We start from the raw sequence: 18,337 nt of genomic DNA, 5'->3' as shown, positions 1-18,337 counted from the left end.
GAACCACATGGGACGTTATCAGGAAGATCCAAAGGGAATGTTTCCGGGAGTTGTGCACTCCGAGAAAAAGCAAAAGCCTGTGAGACTCAGGAGAGGCCCGAGGACAACTTCAGTAGCTACTCAGACCTTATAACACGTGACAGAATCAACTTGGAAGAGACACGCTACACATGCCATGAGTCCGGGAAAAGCTTCAATGGGAACGCTGCCCTTATCACACATCACACAATCTACATGGGTGAGAAACCTTATGGATGCTCTGAGTGTGGGAAACGCTTCATTGATAGTTCAGCCCTCATCTCACATCGGCGAATCCACACAGGAGAAGCGCCCCACATATGCTTTGAGTGCGGGAAACGCTTCAATCACAGCTCTTCCCTGAGCACACATAGGAGAATCCACACCGGAGAGACGCCCTACACGTGCTCTGAGTGCGGAAAAAGCTTCAGTCGGAGCTCACACCTTATCAGACATCAGAAAATCCACACAGGAGAGAGGCCCTACATGTGCTCTGAGTGCGGAAAAAGCTTCAGTCGGAGCTCACACCTTATCAAACATCAGAGAACCCACACAGGAGAGATGCCCTACACATGCTCTGAGTGCGGGAAAAGCTTCAGTCGGAGCTCACACCTTATCTCACATAGGAGAATCCACACAGGGGACACGCCCTACACATGCTCTGAGTGCGGGAAAAGCTTCAGTCAGAGCTCTGCCCTTATCACACATCAGAGAATCCACACAGGGGACACGCCCTACACATGCTCTGAGTGCGGGAAAAGCTTCAGTCAGAGCTCTGCCCTTATCACACATCAGAGAATCCACACAGGAGAGAGGCCCTACACATGCTCCAAGTGTGGGAAAAGGTTCAGTTGGAGCACATGCCTTATCAGACATCAGAGAATCCACACAGGAGAGAGGCCCTACACATGCTCCAAGTGTGGGAAAAGCTTCAGTTGGCGCGCATGCCTTATCACACATCAGAGAATCCACACAGGAGAGAGGCCCTACACATGCTCTGAGTGTGGGAAAAGCTTCAATCGGAGCTCAAACCTTATCATACATCAGAGAATCCACACAGGAGAGAGGCCCTACACATGCTCCGAGTGCGGGAAAAGCTTCAATCAGAGCTCTGCCCTGAGCGCACATAGGAGAATCCACACCGGTGAAAAACCATATGGACGCTCTGAGTGCGGGAAAAGCTTCAATCACAGCTCTGCGCTGAGCACACATAGGCAATCCACACAGGAGAGAGGCCCTACACATGCTCCGAGTGCGGGAAAAGCTTCAATCAGAGCTCTGCCCTGAGCGCACATAGGAGAATCCACACCGGTGAAAAACCATATGGATGCTCTGAGCGCGGGAAAAGCTTCAATCACAGCTCTGCCCTGAGCACACATAGGAGAATCCACACAGGAGAGAGGCCCTACACATGCTCTGAGTGCGGGAAAATCTTCAGTCAGAGCTCACACCTTATCACACATCAGAGAATCCACATGGGCCAGATAGCAAATCCCTTGAATAGGGCTGGACAAAGGGTATGTCTTCACTACGGGATTAATCCGAATTTACAGAATTCGAATTTTGGAAACAGATTGTATAAAGTTGAATGTATGTGGCCACACTAAGCACATTAATTCGGCGGTGTGCGTCCATTTACCGGGGCTAGCGTCGATTTCCGGAGCGTTGCACTGTGGGTAGTTATCCCATAGCTATCCCATAGTTCCCGCAGTCTCCCCCGCCCATTGGAATTCTGGGTTGAGATCCCAGTGCCTGATGGGGCAAAAAACATTGTCGCAGGTTGTTCTGGGTACAGCCTCACCCCTCCCTCCATGAAAGCAACGGCAGACAACCGTTTCGTGCCTTTTTTCCTGGGTGAACACAGCAGACGCCATACCACGGCAAGCATGGAGCCCGCTCAGCTCAAGACAGCAGTCATGAACATTGTAAACACCTCGCGCATTATCGTGCAGTTTATGCTGAACCAGGACCAGAAAAACGAGGCAAGGAGGAGGCAGCGACGGCAGCGCGGCGACGAGAGTGATATGGACATGGACACAGATGTCTCTCAAACCGCGGGTCCCGGCGCTTTGGAGATCATGTTGTTGATGGGGCAGGTTCTATCCATGGAACGCCGATTCTGGGCCCGGGAAACAAGCACAGACTGGTGGGACCGCATAGTGTTGCAGGTGTGGGACGATTCCCAGTGGCTGCGAAACTTTCACATGTGTAAGGGCACTTTCATGGAACTTTGTGACTTGCTTTCCCCTGCCCTGAAGCACCAGAATACCAGGATGAGAGCAGCCCTCACAGTTGAGAAGCGAGTGGCGATAGCCCTGTGGAAGCTTGCAACGCCAGACAGCTACCGGTCAGTCGGGAATCAATTTGGAGTGGGCAAAACTACTGTGGGGGCTGCTGTCATGCAAGTAGCCAAAGCAGTCATTGAGCTGCTGCTACGAAAGGTAGTGACTCTGGGAAATGTGCAGGCCATAGTGGATGGCTTTGTTGCAATGGGATTCCCTAACTGTGGTGGGGCGATAGGTATATGGGTTCCATCTATCTTGGCACTGGAGCACCAGGGTACCCAGTACATAAATCACAAGGGTTACTTTTCAATGGTGCTGCAAGCACTGGTGGATCACAGGGGCCGTTTCACCAGCATCAACGTGGGCTGGCCAGGAAGGGTTCATGACGCTCACATCTTCAGGAACACTACTCTGTTTAAATGGCTGCAGCAAGGGACTTACTTCCCGGACCAGAAAATAACCGTTGGGGATGTTGAAATGCCTATAGTTATCCTTGCGGACCCAGCCTACCCCTTAATGCCATGGCTCATGAAGCCATACACAGGCAGCCTGGACAGGAGTCAGGAGCTGTTCAACTACAGGCTGAGCAAGTGCAGAATGGTGGTGGAATGGGCATTTGGACGTTTAAAAGGTCGCTGGCGCACTTTACTGACTCGCTCAGACCTCAGCCAAACCAATATCCCCATTGTTATTGCTGCTTGCTGTGTGCTCCACAATCTCTGTGAGAGTAAGGGGGAGACCTTTATGGCAGGGTGGGAGGCTGAGGCAAATCGCCTGGCTGCTGATTACGCGCAGCCAGACACCAGGGTGATTAGAAGAGCACACCAGGAAGTGCAGCGCATCAGAGAAGCTTTGAAAACCAGTTTCAAGACTGGCCAGGCTACCGTGTGAAAGGTTAAAATAATGAGAGCCCTTTTGCTTGGGCTGTCCACTGGGTTGGAATGGGAGGGTGCACGGAGCAACCCCCCCCCCGCGTTCTTACACATCTGGGTGAGGAGGCTATGGAACATGGTGAGGGGGGAGGGTGGTTATACAGGGGCTGCAGCAGCAGTCTGGGATCCTGCTGCCATTCCTGAAGCTCCACCAGACGCCGGAGCATGTCTGTTTGCTCACGCAGCAGCCCCAGCGTTGCATCCTGCCTCCTCTGATCTTCCTGCCGCCACCTCTCATCTCGAGCGTCTCTCCTGTCCACACGTTGGTCCCTCCTGTCCTCACGTTCACTGGCATCTTTCCTATACTTTGAAACCGTGTCCTTCCACTCATTCAGATGAGCTCTTTCATTGCGGGTGGATTCCATGATTTCCGTGAACATCTCGTCTCACGTCCTCTTTTTCTGACGCCTTATCTGAGAGAGCCTTCGGGACGGAGGAGGGAGGCTTGAAAAATTTGCAGCTGCTGGAGGGAGGGAAAAAAGGAGAGAATATTTTTCAAAGATACATTTTACAGAACAATGCCTATACTCTTTATGTCTACACTACGGGATTAATCCGAATGTATATAATTCGAATTTAGGAAACCGATTTTATAAATTCGAATGTATTCGGCCACACTAGGCACCATTAATTCGGTGGTGTGCGTCCAAGCTACCGTAGTAGCATCGATTTCCAGAGCGTTGCATTGTGGGTAGCCAATAACATTGAATTGCCAATAACATCGAATTGCGGCCACACTAACCTTAATTCGGATTAACAATACCGATTTTGACGCTACTCCTCTCGTCGAGGAGGAGTACAGAAATCGAATTAAAGGGCTTCGTTGTGTGGACGGGTCAAGCGTTAATTCGAATTAAAGCAGCTAAATCCGAATTAAAGTCGTAGTGTAGACCAGGCCTTTCACGGTGAACAACACTATTCACATTACATAGCACATGTGATTTCTGTGCAAGGTCGCATTTTGCCTCTTAATATTGAGTGCCTGTGGCTTTGCTGCTAGAGATCACAGACGCAGGTCCAGGCAACAGAATTCCGCTTGCATGCGGCCATGGTAAGCCATTGTCTTTCGGCTTCTGCGCCCTCCTTTCCCACATACCAAGCAAAGCTCGTTGAGTGCTGCGGTTTTCCTGTTAACCTTCAGCAGCAGAAAACAAACTAACCCCGCCATCCAATTCTCTGGGATGATCGCTTTATCCCTCCCCCCACCGCGTGGCTGGTATCAGGGAAGATCCCTGCTAGCCACACGTGAAAAGCTCAGCGCCAATCTCCCCCCCGCCCCCCGCGCTTGGCTTACTACAGGGAAGGATTTCTTTTCAGCCACAGGCAAACAGCCCAGTAGGAAGGGCCACCTCTGTCCCCTTAATTAAATTCCCGTATTTCAACCAGGTTACCATGAGCGAGATCACTCTCCTGAGGATTACACAGCAAGATAAAGAACGGATGTTGCTTGAATGCCAGCAAACACGGGGACCATACTCTGCCAGGCTTTCTCATGCAATGATACCATTTTACTTGCTACTAGCATGGCGTGGTCAAGTGTCCTACCATGGAGGACGGAATAAGGCTGCACTGCCCAGAAACCTTCTGCAAAGGCTTTTGGAGTACCTCCAGGAGAGCTTCATGGAGATGTCCCTGGAGGATTTCTGCTCCATCCCCAGACACGTTAACAGACTTCCAGTAGCTGTACTGGCCGCGAATGCATCCCAAGTCCTCAGGGCAAATTAATCATTAAAAAACGCTTGCTTTTAAACCATGATTTATATTTTAAAAGGTAAACTCACCTGAGGTCCCTTCCATGGGGTCATGGTCTTGGGTACTGGCTTGGGAGGGTACTTCAGTCAGGCTGAGAAAAAGATCCTGGCTGTTGGGGAGAACGGAGTGCTGTGTGCTCTCCGCAAGCTCCTCCTCCTCCTCTTCCTCCTCCTCTTCCCCGTCTGCAGAATCCTCAGGTGTGGCTGATGAGATTACCCCCGCCTCGGAATCCACGGTCAGAGGTGGGGTAGTGGTGGCGGCCCCACCTAGAATTGCATGCAGCTCAGCGTAGAAGCGGCATGTCTGCGGCTCTGACCCAGAGCGACCGTTTGCCTCCTTTGTTTTCTGATAGGCTTGTCTGAGCTCCTTGACTTTCACGCGGCACTGCTCTGAATCCCTATTGTGGCTTCTCTCCATCATGCCCTTGGAGATTTTTTTCAAAAGTTTTGGCATTTCGTCTTTTCGAACGAAGTTCTGCTAGCACTGAATCCTCTCCCCATATAGCAATCAGATCCAGTACCTCCCATACGGTCCATGCTGGTGCTCTTTTTCAATTATCGGCCTGCATGGTTACCTGTGACCACAGAGAGCTCATCAACACCTGTGCTCTCCTGTGCTGGGCAAACAGGAAATGAAATTCAAATGTTCACGGGGCTTTTCCTGTCTACCTGGCCAGTGCATCCGAGTTCAGATTGCTGTCCAGAGCGGTCACAATGGTGCACTGTGGGATAGCTCCCGGAGGCCAATACCATCGAATTGCGGCCACACTAACCCTAATTCGAAATGACAATATCGATTTTAAGAGCCCTTTATTTCGAAATAAATGGCTTCGTTGTGTGGACGGGTGCAGGGTTAATTCGATTTAACGCTGCTAAATTTGAATTAAACTCATAGTGTAGACCAGGCCAAAGCTTTTTTTAAAAACAATCACATATGCTAATTCCCACATAGTGATTTTTGCACCATATTCACCGTGGTCTCCCAGCTCCACCAGATGAGTTGCCTGCTTCTGCCTTTTGCTGCTCACCTTCTTTGGGGTCAGTCCTGTGATCTTTTCTATCAACTCCTTTCCTTTTGAGTTGTAGGAGTGTGTGTCCCTCCAGCCAGGAATGTTCATCAGCTCCAGGTGGGAGAGAGAGGTTTGATCCCAACAAGCTGAAGCAAAAACTACCTGTGCCTTACATCCACTAGGACTGTACATGGCGTTGACTGCTCAAGTTAGTGATCTTGGTGTAAAAAGACCATTCTAGTTGTAGAGCAGATGCAGCCCAGGTGCAGTGGTTGGCATTAGGTTCTCCCTTGATCTGACCTAAACAAACCATGAGCATCTCGCTTATGCTGTTCCCCCATTTCAAAGCAATTGTTAGTCATCAAGTTCCCCCTTCGGGAACAAATTGTTTCATTCCCAGTTGCTCGGATGTTACTTCAGGTTGTGCTGCAGAGCAGATATTTTTACTACCATTTTCCTCACTTAAAATATATTGAACTATAACAAAGAGCAGGAACAGGGCAGGGATAGGGGAAAACGTCATTTCACCCTCTGTAACAACAGAAGAAGATAGAGTAAGTCAGAGGGATTCCCTTATTCCGCATCACCATCCCAATCCCCCTGTTGTTCAATTGGTTAGGTCAATATTTTTTCTAAAGGGCTGGCAAGAGGATTCCCTAGTAAATGACTTGGAACTAAGCAAAATACCCATGCATTGTGCTCCCAAAACAGTTGTGGCACGGGCGCTGCAGGAGGTCACTCCTGAAGATATCACCTTCCTAATCAGGTTCATGTTGCCTATTATTTGGGAAAGGCAATCCCTATCTAGGTAGAGATGGGGAAAATGCAAGTGACATTTCTCTTCAGCTCACCCCTGGGAGATGCTGCAAATATGTAGAAAATGAAATCCATGTTGAATGTGATATAGCTGCAGAAAGATACCTATTTTTAATAGACACCTGACATTTGGTGTCTTACAGGGATTCTAAGCAGCACCTGAATTTAGTCCCTAATTTAAATCTGTGCCACCAGATTAAAAAAATAAAAGGGCATAGTTGAGTGAGTTATACCTCACTATTGCTACTAATATGTTGTGTGGTTGGTGAAGAATTCTACGCCAGAGAAGTGTAAAATTACTCCAAGTAAGGTCAAAGCTTTGACAAGAACTCAGGTAGAAATTGCAGGTACTGGTGGCTTATTTTCACCCCAGAGATGGAAGCTATGGTGACCTGTGGCCCAGGTAAACTATTTTTAGAACCCTGCTCCCTAGTTAAGTGGCATTGGTCACACACCTGAAGATGCCATGATTAAATTGGGCCCCAACTGTCTTTTACCATTTGGATCCAAAATTTCATTAATCACAGAGAGAAACAGCTGATTCCTTCAGAGCCATTCTATGTCTCTGGGTCTGAATCTGGCTGCCTTGTTGGACAAGAAGCACTTCCATGCTGGGCAAATGATGGTAGCCAATGAGGGAATGTATCAGATTCCAAGTTCAGACTGCAGGATACATGAATGCTGAGTTCAGAGTCTGTGGTTTGGTCTCTTAGATTTGCTATTAAGTTTAATGCATTTGTATCAGTTCTCCTCCTGCTGCTACTTTGAAAGATTAGAACGTGTGAAAATAGAGCACAGGTGGTTTTTCTCATGATGCAGCCTTCCCACGTAGTGTGAGACCCCCTTCCACCCAGACTTCTGGGAGAAGACCCAGGGAGAAATGAACTCACAGAACTGGAAGGCTCCTAGGTTATTGTAGAATGTGACTTCACACAAAGCTCACTGGGTGGAAATGGGAATTAAGAGAAAACTGCCCAAGAAAACTTGGAGACCTCCCACCCTTTCTATTAGATTGGGGTGTAACTGTGCGGCTCAGTGGGTGTGAGTGTGTGAATGCCTCTGAAATCTACAAAGGGAAGATGCTAGGAAGAATAGTTCCCCAAATCTGAATAGTCTTAAAACTCTGCCCTATAAAATGACTGAATGCATGCTCCTCACCTATGGAAGCATTGCAAGGAATTGCGCTGTCAGATATGTATTGTTCAGCGAGAGCTATTGGAACTTCTTTTACTAATGTCTCTCTAAGGTCTGTATGTGTTCTGGGGCGAGAGGGCAAGGAGGAGAAGTATTAGCTACACAATAGTGACATCTAAGGAGAAAACTGTAATTGGTTGTAGGCTAAATGTAAGCAATAATTTGGTTTTGGTGTCGAGATATTCAGCTGGCTAAATCTGGGTTGCACTGCCTGGGTAAAAAGCTCTGATTGGGGTTTCGGCATCACTAAATATGCACCTGCCTTCTTGGGTTGCTCTTTTAGTGTTTATGAGGGTTGATTTTCTGCTGTACTAATCTGATGGTTTGACTAAATTGATGACTTGATTCCAATGCAATATCCTTGTTAACTCGTTGAGTTACTGATTTGACCTGAACTTTATCATTGTATTTTTTAATCCTTAGCTGAGTGGTGTCTATAGCAGTGGTTCCCAAACTTTAACAGCCCGCCAACCCCTTTCTCTAAATTGTGAAATCTCATGAACCCCCTCCTAAAAATGAATATTTCCAGGGTTTTAAATTTAAATTTCCTCAGTGTGATGGATGTGCTTGCTTTGCTCTGCATAGCTCTTTGAAGTCTGGAATCTTTGGAGAAAGATAAAGTCTCAGGTCTGGTTCGGCATCAAGTCTGTTTCTATATTTCTTTTTCAGATGTGCATACGAGGAAAAGGCTTTTTCGCATAAGTATATTGTTGAAAATGGTAACAAAACTGCAGCAGCTTTTTCTGCCAGAAGGGGGTACACGTTTCTTAAACTCAGCCAAAAGTTGATCAATGACAGATTTCTGAAACTCCTTTTCAGTTCGTAATCACAGGAGATCTCAATCATTTTCTCTTTTTCCTCAGTGTTCAATATCTGTGTTGAGAAAGTGGTATCATCAAAAGGGTTGCGAATCCAGTCATTATCGCTGATATAGCTGGAAAGTAATCCCTGAAAGTTGTGCAAAGTCCTTTTAGGTGTGCAGTTATATTGGTTTTAGTGCACTGATCCAACCGAAGTTTATGTTCTGCCAGGAAGTCATGAAGATTACTGAAACACTGTTTGATTGTTTTCCAAACAACTTTCCCAGAACTGCAACTTCTTTATCATGGATTCAACTCGGTCTTGCACATTGAAAACTGTTATATTGAGACCTTGAAGAGAGAAATGTAGGTCATTAATTCTTGAGAAAATATCTGCTAAATAAGCTAGGCTCTGGAGCCAGACATTATTTTCCATACAGCTGGCAAGGTGGAAAGGGTGGCTGTTGAAAAAAACTAGGATTTCCGTTCTAAGCTCAAACAAGCGCACCAGGATTTTGCCCCGTGAGAGCCATCTAACTTCAGTATGGGTCAACAGACAATCGTGTATACTACCCATTTCTTCACAAAGTACGTGAAATGTTCTGGAATTTGTTGGCCATGATTTTATGAAATTCACCATTTTCACTGCATTGTCCAGCACTTCCTTCAGTCCATCAGGCATGCGTTTTGTTGTGAGGGCTTGTCTATGGATGCTGCAATGAGTCCAAGAGACTTTTGATGCAACGTTTTTTGTTCGAGCTACAAATCCAGGATACTTCCCCGTCATTGATGTGGCCCCATCAGTGCAGATGCCTAGGCAACGAGACCAATCTATTTCCTTTTCTTGAAAATATGCATTAGTCAGATGGAAGATATCTTCTCCAGTTGTACGTTCTTCCAATGGTCGGCAAAACAACAAGTCTTCTTCAACCAGGCCTTCATTCACGTTACGTACAAACAGTAGCAAAATAGCTAGATTAGCTACATCACTTGATTCATCCAACTGTATAGCATAATATGGACTATTTTTCACTCTCTGTACAATTATGGTCTCTACGTTATTTGACATGTCATTAATTCTTCGTGACAACGTATTATTGGACAAAGGTACCATGTCAATCCTTTTTGCAGCCTTTTCTCCGAGCATGCAATGAACTACGTCTTTTATACATGGACCAATCAAGCTCTCTGCTATGGTATGGGCTTTTGATGCTTTTGCTACTCGGTAGCTCACGCGGTATGATGCTTCAAGTGCATTTTCATGATCAGTACTTGCTTTGGATATAAAACTGGTAATGTCACTTTTCCTCTCAACTAATTTTCGCTTGAAAAAATCAACAGGCTTGTCGAGTTGTGCAGGATGCCTAGTTTCTAAATGGCGCCAAAGTAGAGAAGGTTTGAGGCTGCTGTTTGCTAGAACATCACCACAAATCACACACAGTGGTTTTGGACATTCTTGATCACCAATGCATGTAAAGCCATATTTTATATAATCATCATCATATTTTCTTTTCTTTGTAAGTGACTTTCCAGGACCATCATGATCATTAGACGTAGGTTTTCCACAGTGTGGACTTGAGGAAACACTAGCTGATTCTTGCGTCTTCACACTTTCCTTTTTCAGCCACTTATCCATTGAACTTATGTACAAAAGTTCTAATAAAAACAACACAGAGAGACTGCTAACAACCAACAAACTAGAAAATGAGAAGATTCACTCAAGTCTCACTGAAGCAAAACAGCACTCCAGAGAGAATGACAATTACAGAGGCACCTTAACACTGCTACACTGGCTACAACATGCTTCCGGCTGGTTTGGCTCCCAAACAGCTTTTCTTCTGCCACGAGTTTTCTCCCTAGGAGGGTGTCCTGCGAGGGACAAATTAGCTTGGACCACCCCCCACGTACAGCACTGCTCCTGCTCACTCTGCCCTCCATGCCAACTTCCCCTGTCTGACAAGGGCAGGAGTCCGAGCTGCTACCTGCAGGTCTGGGGGTCTCAGCTGCCACCCTGCCCACCACAGGGCTCAGGCTACTGGCCCTGGGCTGCCGGATCCACACTCCCTGGGGCTCTTGCTGCTGGACCCCATTGATCGGCCCGGTCAACTGAGGTCCACTGAGTTTGTGCTGCAGGTCCCGCTGACCTCTGGGGCTTGGGCTGCTGGCCCCAACTGCCCGGATCTGCTCTCCCTGAGGCTCGGGGCTGCCAGCCCCGCCGAAGCACTGGGGTTCTGGCTGCCGGCTCCCCCGCTGACGGGCAGGGCTCGGGCTGCCGGCACCAACTGCCCGGCCCCGCTCTCCCTGGGGTTCGGGCTGCCGGCTGTTGCTCTTGTGGTGGAAGGGGGCAGATGCTCTCAGGAAGCCTGTTTTGTTAGTTCTCTCTGGGGCACCTGGCACTGGCCACTGTCAGAGGACAGGATACTGGGCTAGATGGACCTTTGGTCTGACCCAGTCTGGCCATTCTTACGGGGTTTGCCAAGGTCACCTATGGATCTTCTCTTTGTGTCTCTGAATGCTCTACAGGGCTGCATAAACTGCAGCAAGTTTGTGGTCTTGGGTTTGAGCTTGAGAAACAGGATTATAGGCGAGGCAGGGATCAAAGGGTCTCACGCCTGACAGCCAGCAGACGTGCAGGTCACGGGCAATGAGCCCAGGACAACTGGTAAATGTGGTGCATGAATGAGCCCAAACTAGAAGGTCTCTTGTTGGTCTCAAAGGGTAGTTGCTCAAAGGGGGCCGTCTGGTGTGATGAAAAGAGTGACCCATGTATGGACTCGACTAGCTTGGGGAGTCCTTGCATTGGGAGAGATGGGGGGGCTAATATGTGGTTGGGAGAATTCCACATCCATAAAATCTCACCCCTGGGTTTGTAATGTCAGACTGCAGCAAACAAGTCCCTCTATGTGTGAAGGGAGGGGCTGTGGGGGAGGGCTATGGGGGTGTCAGTGGGAGGGGGAAGGGCTGTGAGGGGGAGGGCTATGGAGTGTCTTTGTGAGGGGAGGGGCTATGGTGATATAGTCACCTCCAGGCAGCAGGAGCCCCCTGACATGGGAGTTGAACTGCCCCCTTCCCCCACAGGTGCTTTGGGGGGCCCTAGGGCCCAGCATGGAGCTGCTGTCCCTGCAGGGTCCCTGGGAGTCACAAAGGGGTGACGTGAGGTTACTGCCCCATCTGTCCTGGGCTGGGGGACTGGAGCCCCCAGAACAGCACAGGGGCCCCCACAAAGTTAAGTTGTTCTTCGAGTGCTTGCTCATATCGACTCCAATTAGGTGTGCGCGCGCCGCGTGCACGATCGTCGGAGAATTTTCTACCCTAGCAACACCCGGTGGGTCAACTGTGGAGCCCCCTGGAGTGGCGCCTTCATGGCGCTGGATATATACCCCAGCCGACCCAGCGCCCCCTGAGTTCCTTCTTACCGCCCCTGACGGTTGTTGGAACTGTGGAGCGCGGCATAGTTGTTCTCCACTCTCCCTAGCTTATCCTGTCAATTCTGTAGATAGTTGTAGTTATAGTTGTATAGTTTTTAGATTGTTATTCCTGTTCATTGTTAAATAGTTGTAAATAGTTAGCGGGGGTTAAGGGGGGTTTTTCTCCCCCCTTTCCCCCGGCGCATAGCCGGGCTCATGCCCAAGGCTCCTGGCTTTAAGCCGTGCGCGTCCTGTGCTAAGCTTATGCCAACGGGAGATCCGCACGACTCATGTCTGAAGTGTCTAGGAGAGTCCCACCAGACAGATAAGTGCAAGATCTGTAAGGCTTTCAGACAGAGGACCAAAAAGGAGCGGGACTTTAGGCTCAGGCAGCTCCTCATGGAGGCGGCACTTAGCCCAGATCCTCCCTCGGCGCGCCAAGTCCCGGCACCGAGCGCTTCGGTGCGCAGTGCACCTGCGGCACCGACCGGTACTACACTGCGGGCAGACGCGGATAAGGCCTCACGGCACCGGCCTCCTTCGGCACTGCGGCCGCCACAAGGGCCTCGGCGCCGTTCCCTGTCTCCGGGGCATAAGAAATCCCGCAAGACACAGGAGACCGCTATCCTGCAGACACCAGCTCCCCCGGTACTGGTGGTAGAGCCGCGTCCGCCTTTAGAGCACCAGAAGTCGCAGATATCTGCTACACCGTTGACTCCGGCACCGGGGCTGTTGAGTCCGGTGCGGACTGGCTCACCGCCTCGATCAGTGGTGGAGCCCTGTCTCCCGTCGACTCCGGAGACCTTTGCGACAGCGAAAGACCTTATTGCTCTCACGGAGCCGGCGCCATCTCAACCCACGGCACCGCCCGCTCCTCGCACAGTGCAATCCAGGGGCAAGCCTGCCCTGGTACGCCCGCCGTCTCCGGGCGTGGACTCGCGGCACCGCTCCAGGTCTCGGAGCAGGTCCCGACGCCGCTCGCAGTCCCGGCGCCGACTATCACCCCGGCACCAGTCGTACTCGCGGCCTAGGTCCTCTTCACGGCACCGGTCTACGTCTCGGCACCGTCAGGATCATCGGTACCGATCGGAATCACGACGTAGTTCTCGGCACCGGTACGAGCGCCGCTCCCGTTCGAGGGGCCGCTCCCGGTACCACGTCTACAGGCAGTCGTCGTCGTCTAGGTCCAGATCCGGATCCCGGCACCGACATGGCCAGCGGCACCGATCCCTATCACGGTACCGCTCACCGGCACCGCGCAGGGACCAATCGCCTACGGACCGGCACCGATCGGCACCGTATCGTACCGAGCCCATTCAGCCGCGTTCGGCACCGCCTTGGCCCTCGAGATCGGCGTCTCGCTCCTCCGGGGCTTCGAGATCAGCATATCCTCCTCAGGGTCAGGCTGCTGCTGACTTGGGCCAGTGGCAGGAGGGGGCAGAGGACCCTGCGCAGGACCCTACGCATTGGTCTTTCTGGACCCCGTGGGCGTATCACCAGGCGCAAGGGGCTCCACCATCAGCCTCTCGCTCGGCACGCTCTGAGCCCAGAGTCCCGGAGGCCACCATCTCCCGTCCTCCCCCAGGGGGCATGGAGGCTCCCGTGCCTACACCACCTCAGGCCCTGGACCCCGGGGCAGGGGATCCTCCGCTTCAGGGACCCTTAGAACAGGACCCTCCTTTAGACCCCTTGCCCCCGGAGGCATCCTCCTCATCTTCCCCGGATGAGGCGGTGGCGGGCACAACAGCCTCGGGCCCGCCCCCAATAGATCTTCATGCCCACCAGGACCTATTACGTAGGGTGGCGCGTAATATGGACCTCCAGGCGGAGGAGATAGTAGAGGTGCAGGACCCGGTGGTGAGCATCCTGTCGGCTGATGCCCCATCCCGGGTGGCATTACCACTAATTCGGACGATTCAGGCTAATGCCACTACCATATGGCAAACTCCTACCTCCATTCCACCCACAGCCAGAGGGGTAGAGAGGAAGTACTTCGTCTCCTCCAAGGACTATGAGTAGTTATATACTCATCCTCCACCGTGCTCACTGGTTGTGTCTTCGGTGAACACAAGAGAGCGTCATGGGCAGCAGGCGGCAGCGCCCAAATCGAAGGACGCTAAGCGCTTCGATTTGTTCGGGCATAAGGTGTACTCGGCGGGGGGTCTGCAGCTCAGAGCTGCAAACCAACAGGCGCTCTTGAGCCGCTACAGTTTCAACTCATGGAACTCCATGGGAAAATTCAAAGAGTTGGTTCCCCAGGACTCAAGGGAGGAGTTCGGGGCCTTAGTGGAGGAGGGTAAGAAGGTGGCGAGGACCTCCTTACGCGGACTCGGCCGCCAGGACGCTGGCATCGGGCATCGCCATGCGACGCGTCTCCTGGCTCCAGGTTTCGGGCTTGCCGCCAGAACTGCAGCAGACCCTGCAGGATTTACCTTTCGAGGGCCAGGGGTTGTTCTCGGAGAAGACGGACTCTCGGTTGCAGAGCCTCAAGGACTCGAGAACCATCATGCGCTCCCTGGGGATGCATGTCCCAGGACCCCAGCGCAGGCCCTTTAGGCCCCAGCCACAAAGGTTCTACCCTCCCCCGCCTCGTCCGAGACAGGACTTCGCCAGAAGGCAGGGACGAGGTGGTAGGCGAAGGTCAACCGCCCCTCAACCCGGTCAGAACCAGGGCCCGCCTAGACCACCTTCAGGTCCTAGACAAAAGTTGTGAAGGTGCGGTCAAGGACGGCGCCCCAGCCACTACCCAGGATCCATCTCCTTCTTTTCGGGATCGCCTCTCCCGTTTCCACCGTGCTTGGTCCCTCATAACATCAGACCGTTGGGTCCTTTGCACGGTGGAGAGGGGATACGCTATCCAGTTTTCTTCGTTCCCCCCTTCCACCCCTCCTCCCCGTCCCTCTTCAGGGACCCTTCTCACGAGCATCTCCTTATACAGGAGGTTTTTGGCCTCCTCTCTATGGGAGCCATAGAGGAGGTGCCACCAGAGTTAAGGGACAGGGGGTTTTATTCCCGCTACTTCCTGATCCCCAAGTCAAAAGGGGGTCTGCGACCCATTTTAGACTTACGCGGACTCAACAAATTCATAGTAAAGTTGAAGTTCCGCATGGTCTCCTTGGGGACCATCATCCCTTCCCTGGATCCTGGAGACTGGTTCGCTGCCCTCGACATGAAGGACGCATATTTTCATATAGTGATCTACCCCCCACACAGGTGCTTCCTTCGATTTGTGGTAAACAACGTGCACTACCAATTTGCAGTCCTTCCCTTCGGCTTGTCCGCGGCTCCGAGAGTGTTCACTAAATGTATGGCTGTCGTGGCAGCATACCTTCGTCGACAAGGGATACAGGTGTTCCCGTATTTAGACAACTGGCTGGTGTGCGGCCGCACCAGGGAGCAAGTTCAAGCTCACGTCCACATAATACTGCAAACATTCCACGAGTTGGGAATTCTACTCAACAAAGAGAAGTCCACTCTGGAGCCAACCCAGAGGATAGAGTTTATCGGGGCAGTCCTAGACTCCAGACTCGCCCGAGCTCTTCTACCAGACAATCGGTTTCATACCATCTCAAGCATCATTCGAGGGCTCCAGGTCTTTCTGATTACCACAATAAGGACGTGCCTCAGCCTATTGGGTCAGATGGCCTCTTGCACTTATGTAACCAGGCACGCCAGACTTCGACTTCGCCAACTTCAGACCTGGATATCGTCAGTGTACCGCCCTCATCGACACAGCCTAAACATGGTGGTCACAATCCCGAACTCGGTCCTGACCTCTCTCACCTGGTGGCTGGACTGCAAGGCGGTTTGCGCAGGAGTGCCGTTTCATGCCCCTCAACCCTCCCTGCACCTGGTCACGGACGCCTCATCTCTAGGTTGGGGCGCTCACCTCGGGGAGCACCATACCCAGGGCATGTGGACTGCACCCCAATTAGCTCTGCACATCAATGTTCGAGAGCTGATGGCGGTGCGCCTAGCCTGTCAGGCATTTCTCGGTCTCCTACAGGGCCGTTGTGTGTTAGTCCTCACAGACAACACCACGGCCATGTTTTACATCAACAAGCAAGGAGGAGCCCGATCGTCTCTCCTATGCCAAGAGGCCATCCGCCTGTGGGAGTTCTGCATCGCCCACTCGATACATCTCACGGCATCGTTCCTTCCTGGAGTCCAGAACACGCTAGCGGACCGTCTCAGCAGGTCCTTCCAGACGCACGAGTGGTCAATTCGCCCGGACATCATCTATTCCGTCTTCCAGAGGTGGGGATTTCCCCAGGTCGACCTGTTTGCATCTCGAGCGAACAGGAAGTGCCACGTGTTCTGCTCCCTCCAAGGGCGATCTCCGGGCTCCCTGTCGGACGCTTTCCTCCTATCGTGGAGAGACCAGCTGTTCTACGCTTTTCCTCCATTCCCACTGGTCCACAGGGTACTGCTCAAGCTACGCAGAGACAAGGCATGTATGATTCTAGTCGCTCCAGCTTGGCCAAGGCAGCACTGGTACAACACGCTTCTGGAGCTATCGGTACAAACACCGATCACGCTTCCCTTGTGCCCAGATCTGATCTCTCAGGACCACGGCCGACTCTGTCACCCCGACCTGCAGTCGCTCCACCTCACGGCGTGGATGCTCCATGGCTGAATCGGACAGAGCTGCATTGCTCGCATCCCGTGCAACAGATTCTGCTGGGAAGTAGAAAGCCCTCTACATGGACCACCTACTTAGCCAAGTGGAAGCGTTTCTCCTGTTGGTGCGAGCAGCGAGCCACGCCCCCCTTGCACGCGCCTATTCCCCTTGTGCTCGAATATCTCCTGTCCCTGAAACAGCAGGGCTTGGCGATATCTTCAATCAGGGTTCACCTGGCCGCTATATCGGCGTTCCACCCAGGAGGTCCCGCCTCCTCGGTCTTCTCTAACCCGATGGTCGTCAGATTCCTCAAGGGCTTAGACCGGCTGTACCCACAGCAGCGCCAACCCGTTCCGACGTGGGATCTCAACCTGGTTCTCTCAAAGCTCACAGGGCCCCCGTTCGAGCCATTGGCTACCTGCTCATTCCTGTACCTATCTTGGAAGACAGCCTTCCTTGTAGCCATCACTTCAGCAAGGCGTGTTTCTGAAATCAGGGCGCTTACGTCTGAGCCTCCATACACAGTTTTCCATAAAGACAAGTTGCAGCTTCGCCCTCACCCTGCCTTTCTTCCCAAGGTAGTTTCACCTTTTCATGTGAACCAGGATATATTTCTCCCGGTCTTCCATCCTAAGCCGCACGCTACCCGTCAAGACCAGCGTATGTATTCCTTGGACGTACACAGGGCCCTGGCTTTCTATATTGAGCGTACAAAGCCGTTTAGGAAGACGACACAACTCTTCGTTGCAGTGGCCGACCGGATGAAAGGCTTACCGGTCTCCTCACAGCGGCTGTCCTCTTGGATCACGTCCTGCATTCGTGCTTGCTACGACCTGGCCGGTGTCCTGACGCCGCGCCTCACCGCCCACTCCACGAGGGCCCAAGCCTCCTCGACTGCCTTCCTGGCTCAGGTCCCAATCCAGGACATTTGTAGAGCGGCGGTTTGGTCATCGGTCCACACCTTCGCCGCTCACTATGCGCTGGTACAGCAGTCCAGAGACGATGCTGCATTTGGATCAGCGGTTTTGCACACAGCGATGTCTCACTCCGACCCCACCGCCTAGGTAAGGCTTGGGAGTCACCTAATTGGAATCGATATGAGCAAGCACTCGAAGAAGAAAAAACGGTTACTCACCTTTGTAATTGTTCTTCGAGATGTGTTGCTCATATCCATTCCAAACCTGCCCCCCTTCCCCACTGTCGGAGTAGCCGGCAAGAAGGAACTGAGGGGGCGCTGGGTCGGCTGGGGTATATATCCAGCGCCATGAAGGGCGCCACTCCAGGGGGCTCCACAGCCGACCCACTGTGTGTTGCTAGGGTAGAAAATTCTCCGATGATCGTGCACGCGGCGCGCGCACACCTAATTGGAATGGATATGAGCAACACATCTCAAAGAACAACAGTTACAAAGGTGAGTAACCGTTTTTTCCTTCAAATTCAACCCCGGGCAGTCAGGCTCGGATTTCAGCTTTCTGCCCCGAGCCCCAGCGAGTCTAACGCCGG

At 51.6% G+C, this 18,337-nt stretch overlaps 1 protein-coding gene across 1 annotated transcript in view; it reads left to right on the top strand.

The window, feature by feature from the left end:
- Positions 1–14,232, top strand: part of LOC135889562 (zinc finger protein 420-like) — a 121,454-nt gene extending 107,222 nt beyond the window's left edge. Inside the window, exons 6-9 of the mRNA XM_065417424.1 lie at positions 151–1,162; positions 1,246–1,535; positions 12,475–13,516; positions 13,799–14,232. Coding sequence (XP_065273496.1) covers positions 151–1,162; positions 1,246–1,535; positions 12,475–13,516; positions 13,799–14,232 — 2,778 coding nt within the window. The remainder of the gene's footprint in view (positions 1–150; positions 1,163–1,245; positions 1,536–12,474; positions 13,517–13,798) is intronic.
- The last annotated feature ends 4,105 nt before the right edge of the window (positions 14,233–18,337 follow it).

This window comes from Emys orbicularis, chromosome 15 (genome assembly GCF_028017835.1).
Source record: "Emys orbicularis isolate rEmyOrb1 chromosome 15, rEmyOrb1.hap1, whole genome shotgun sequence".
Lineage (NCBI taxonomy): Eukaryota > Metazoa > Chordata > Testudines > Emydidae > Emys > Emys orbicularis.
This window is presented reverse-complemented; position numbering and strand designations above follow the sequence as displayed.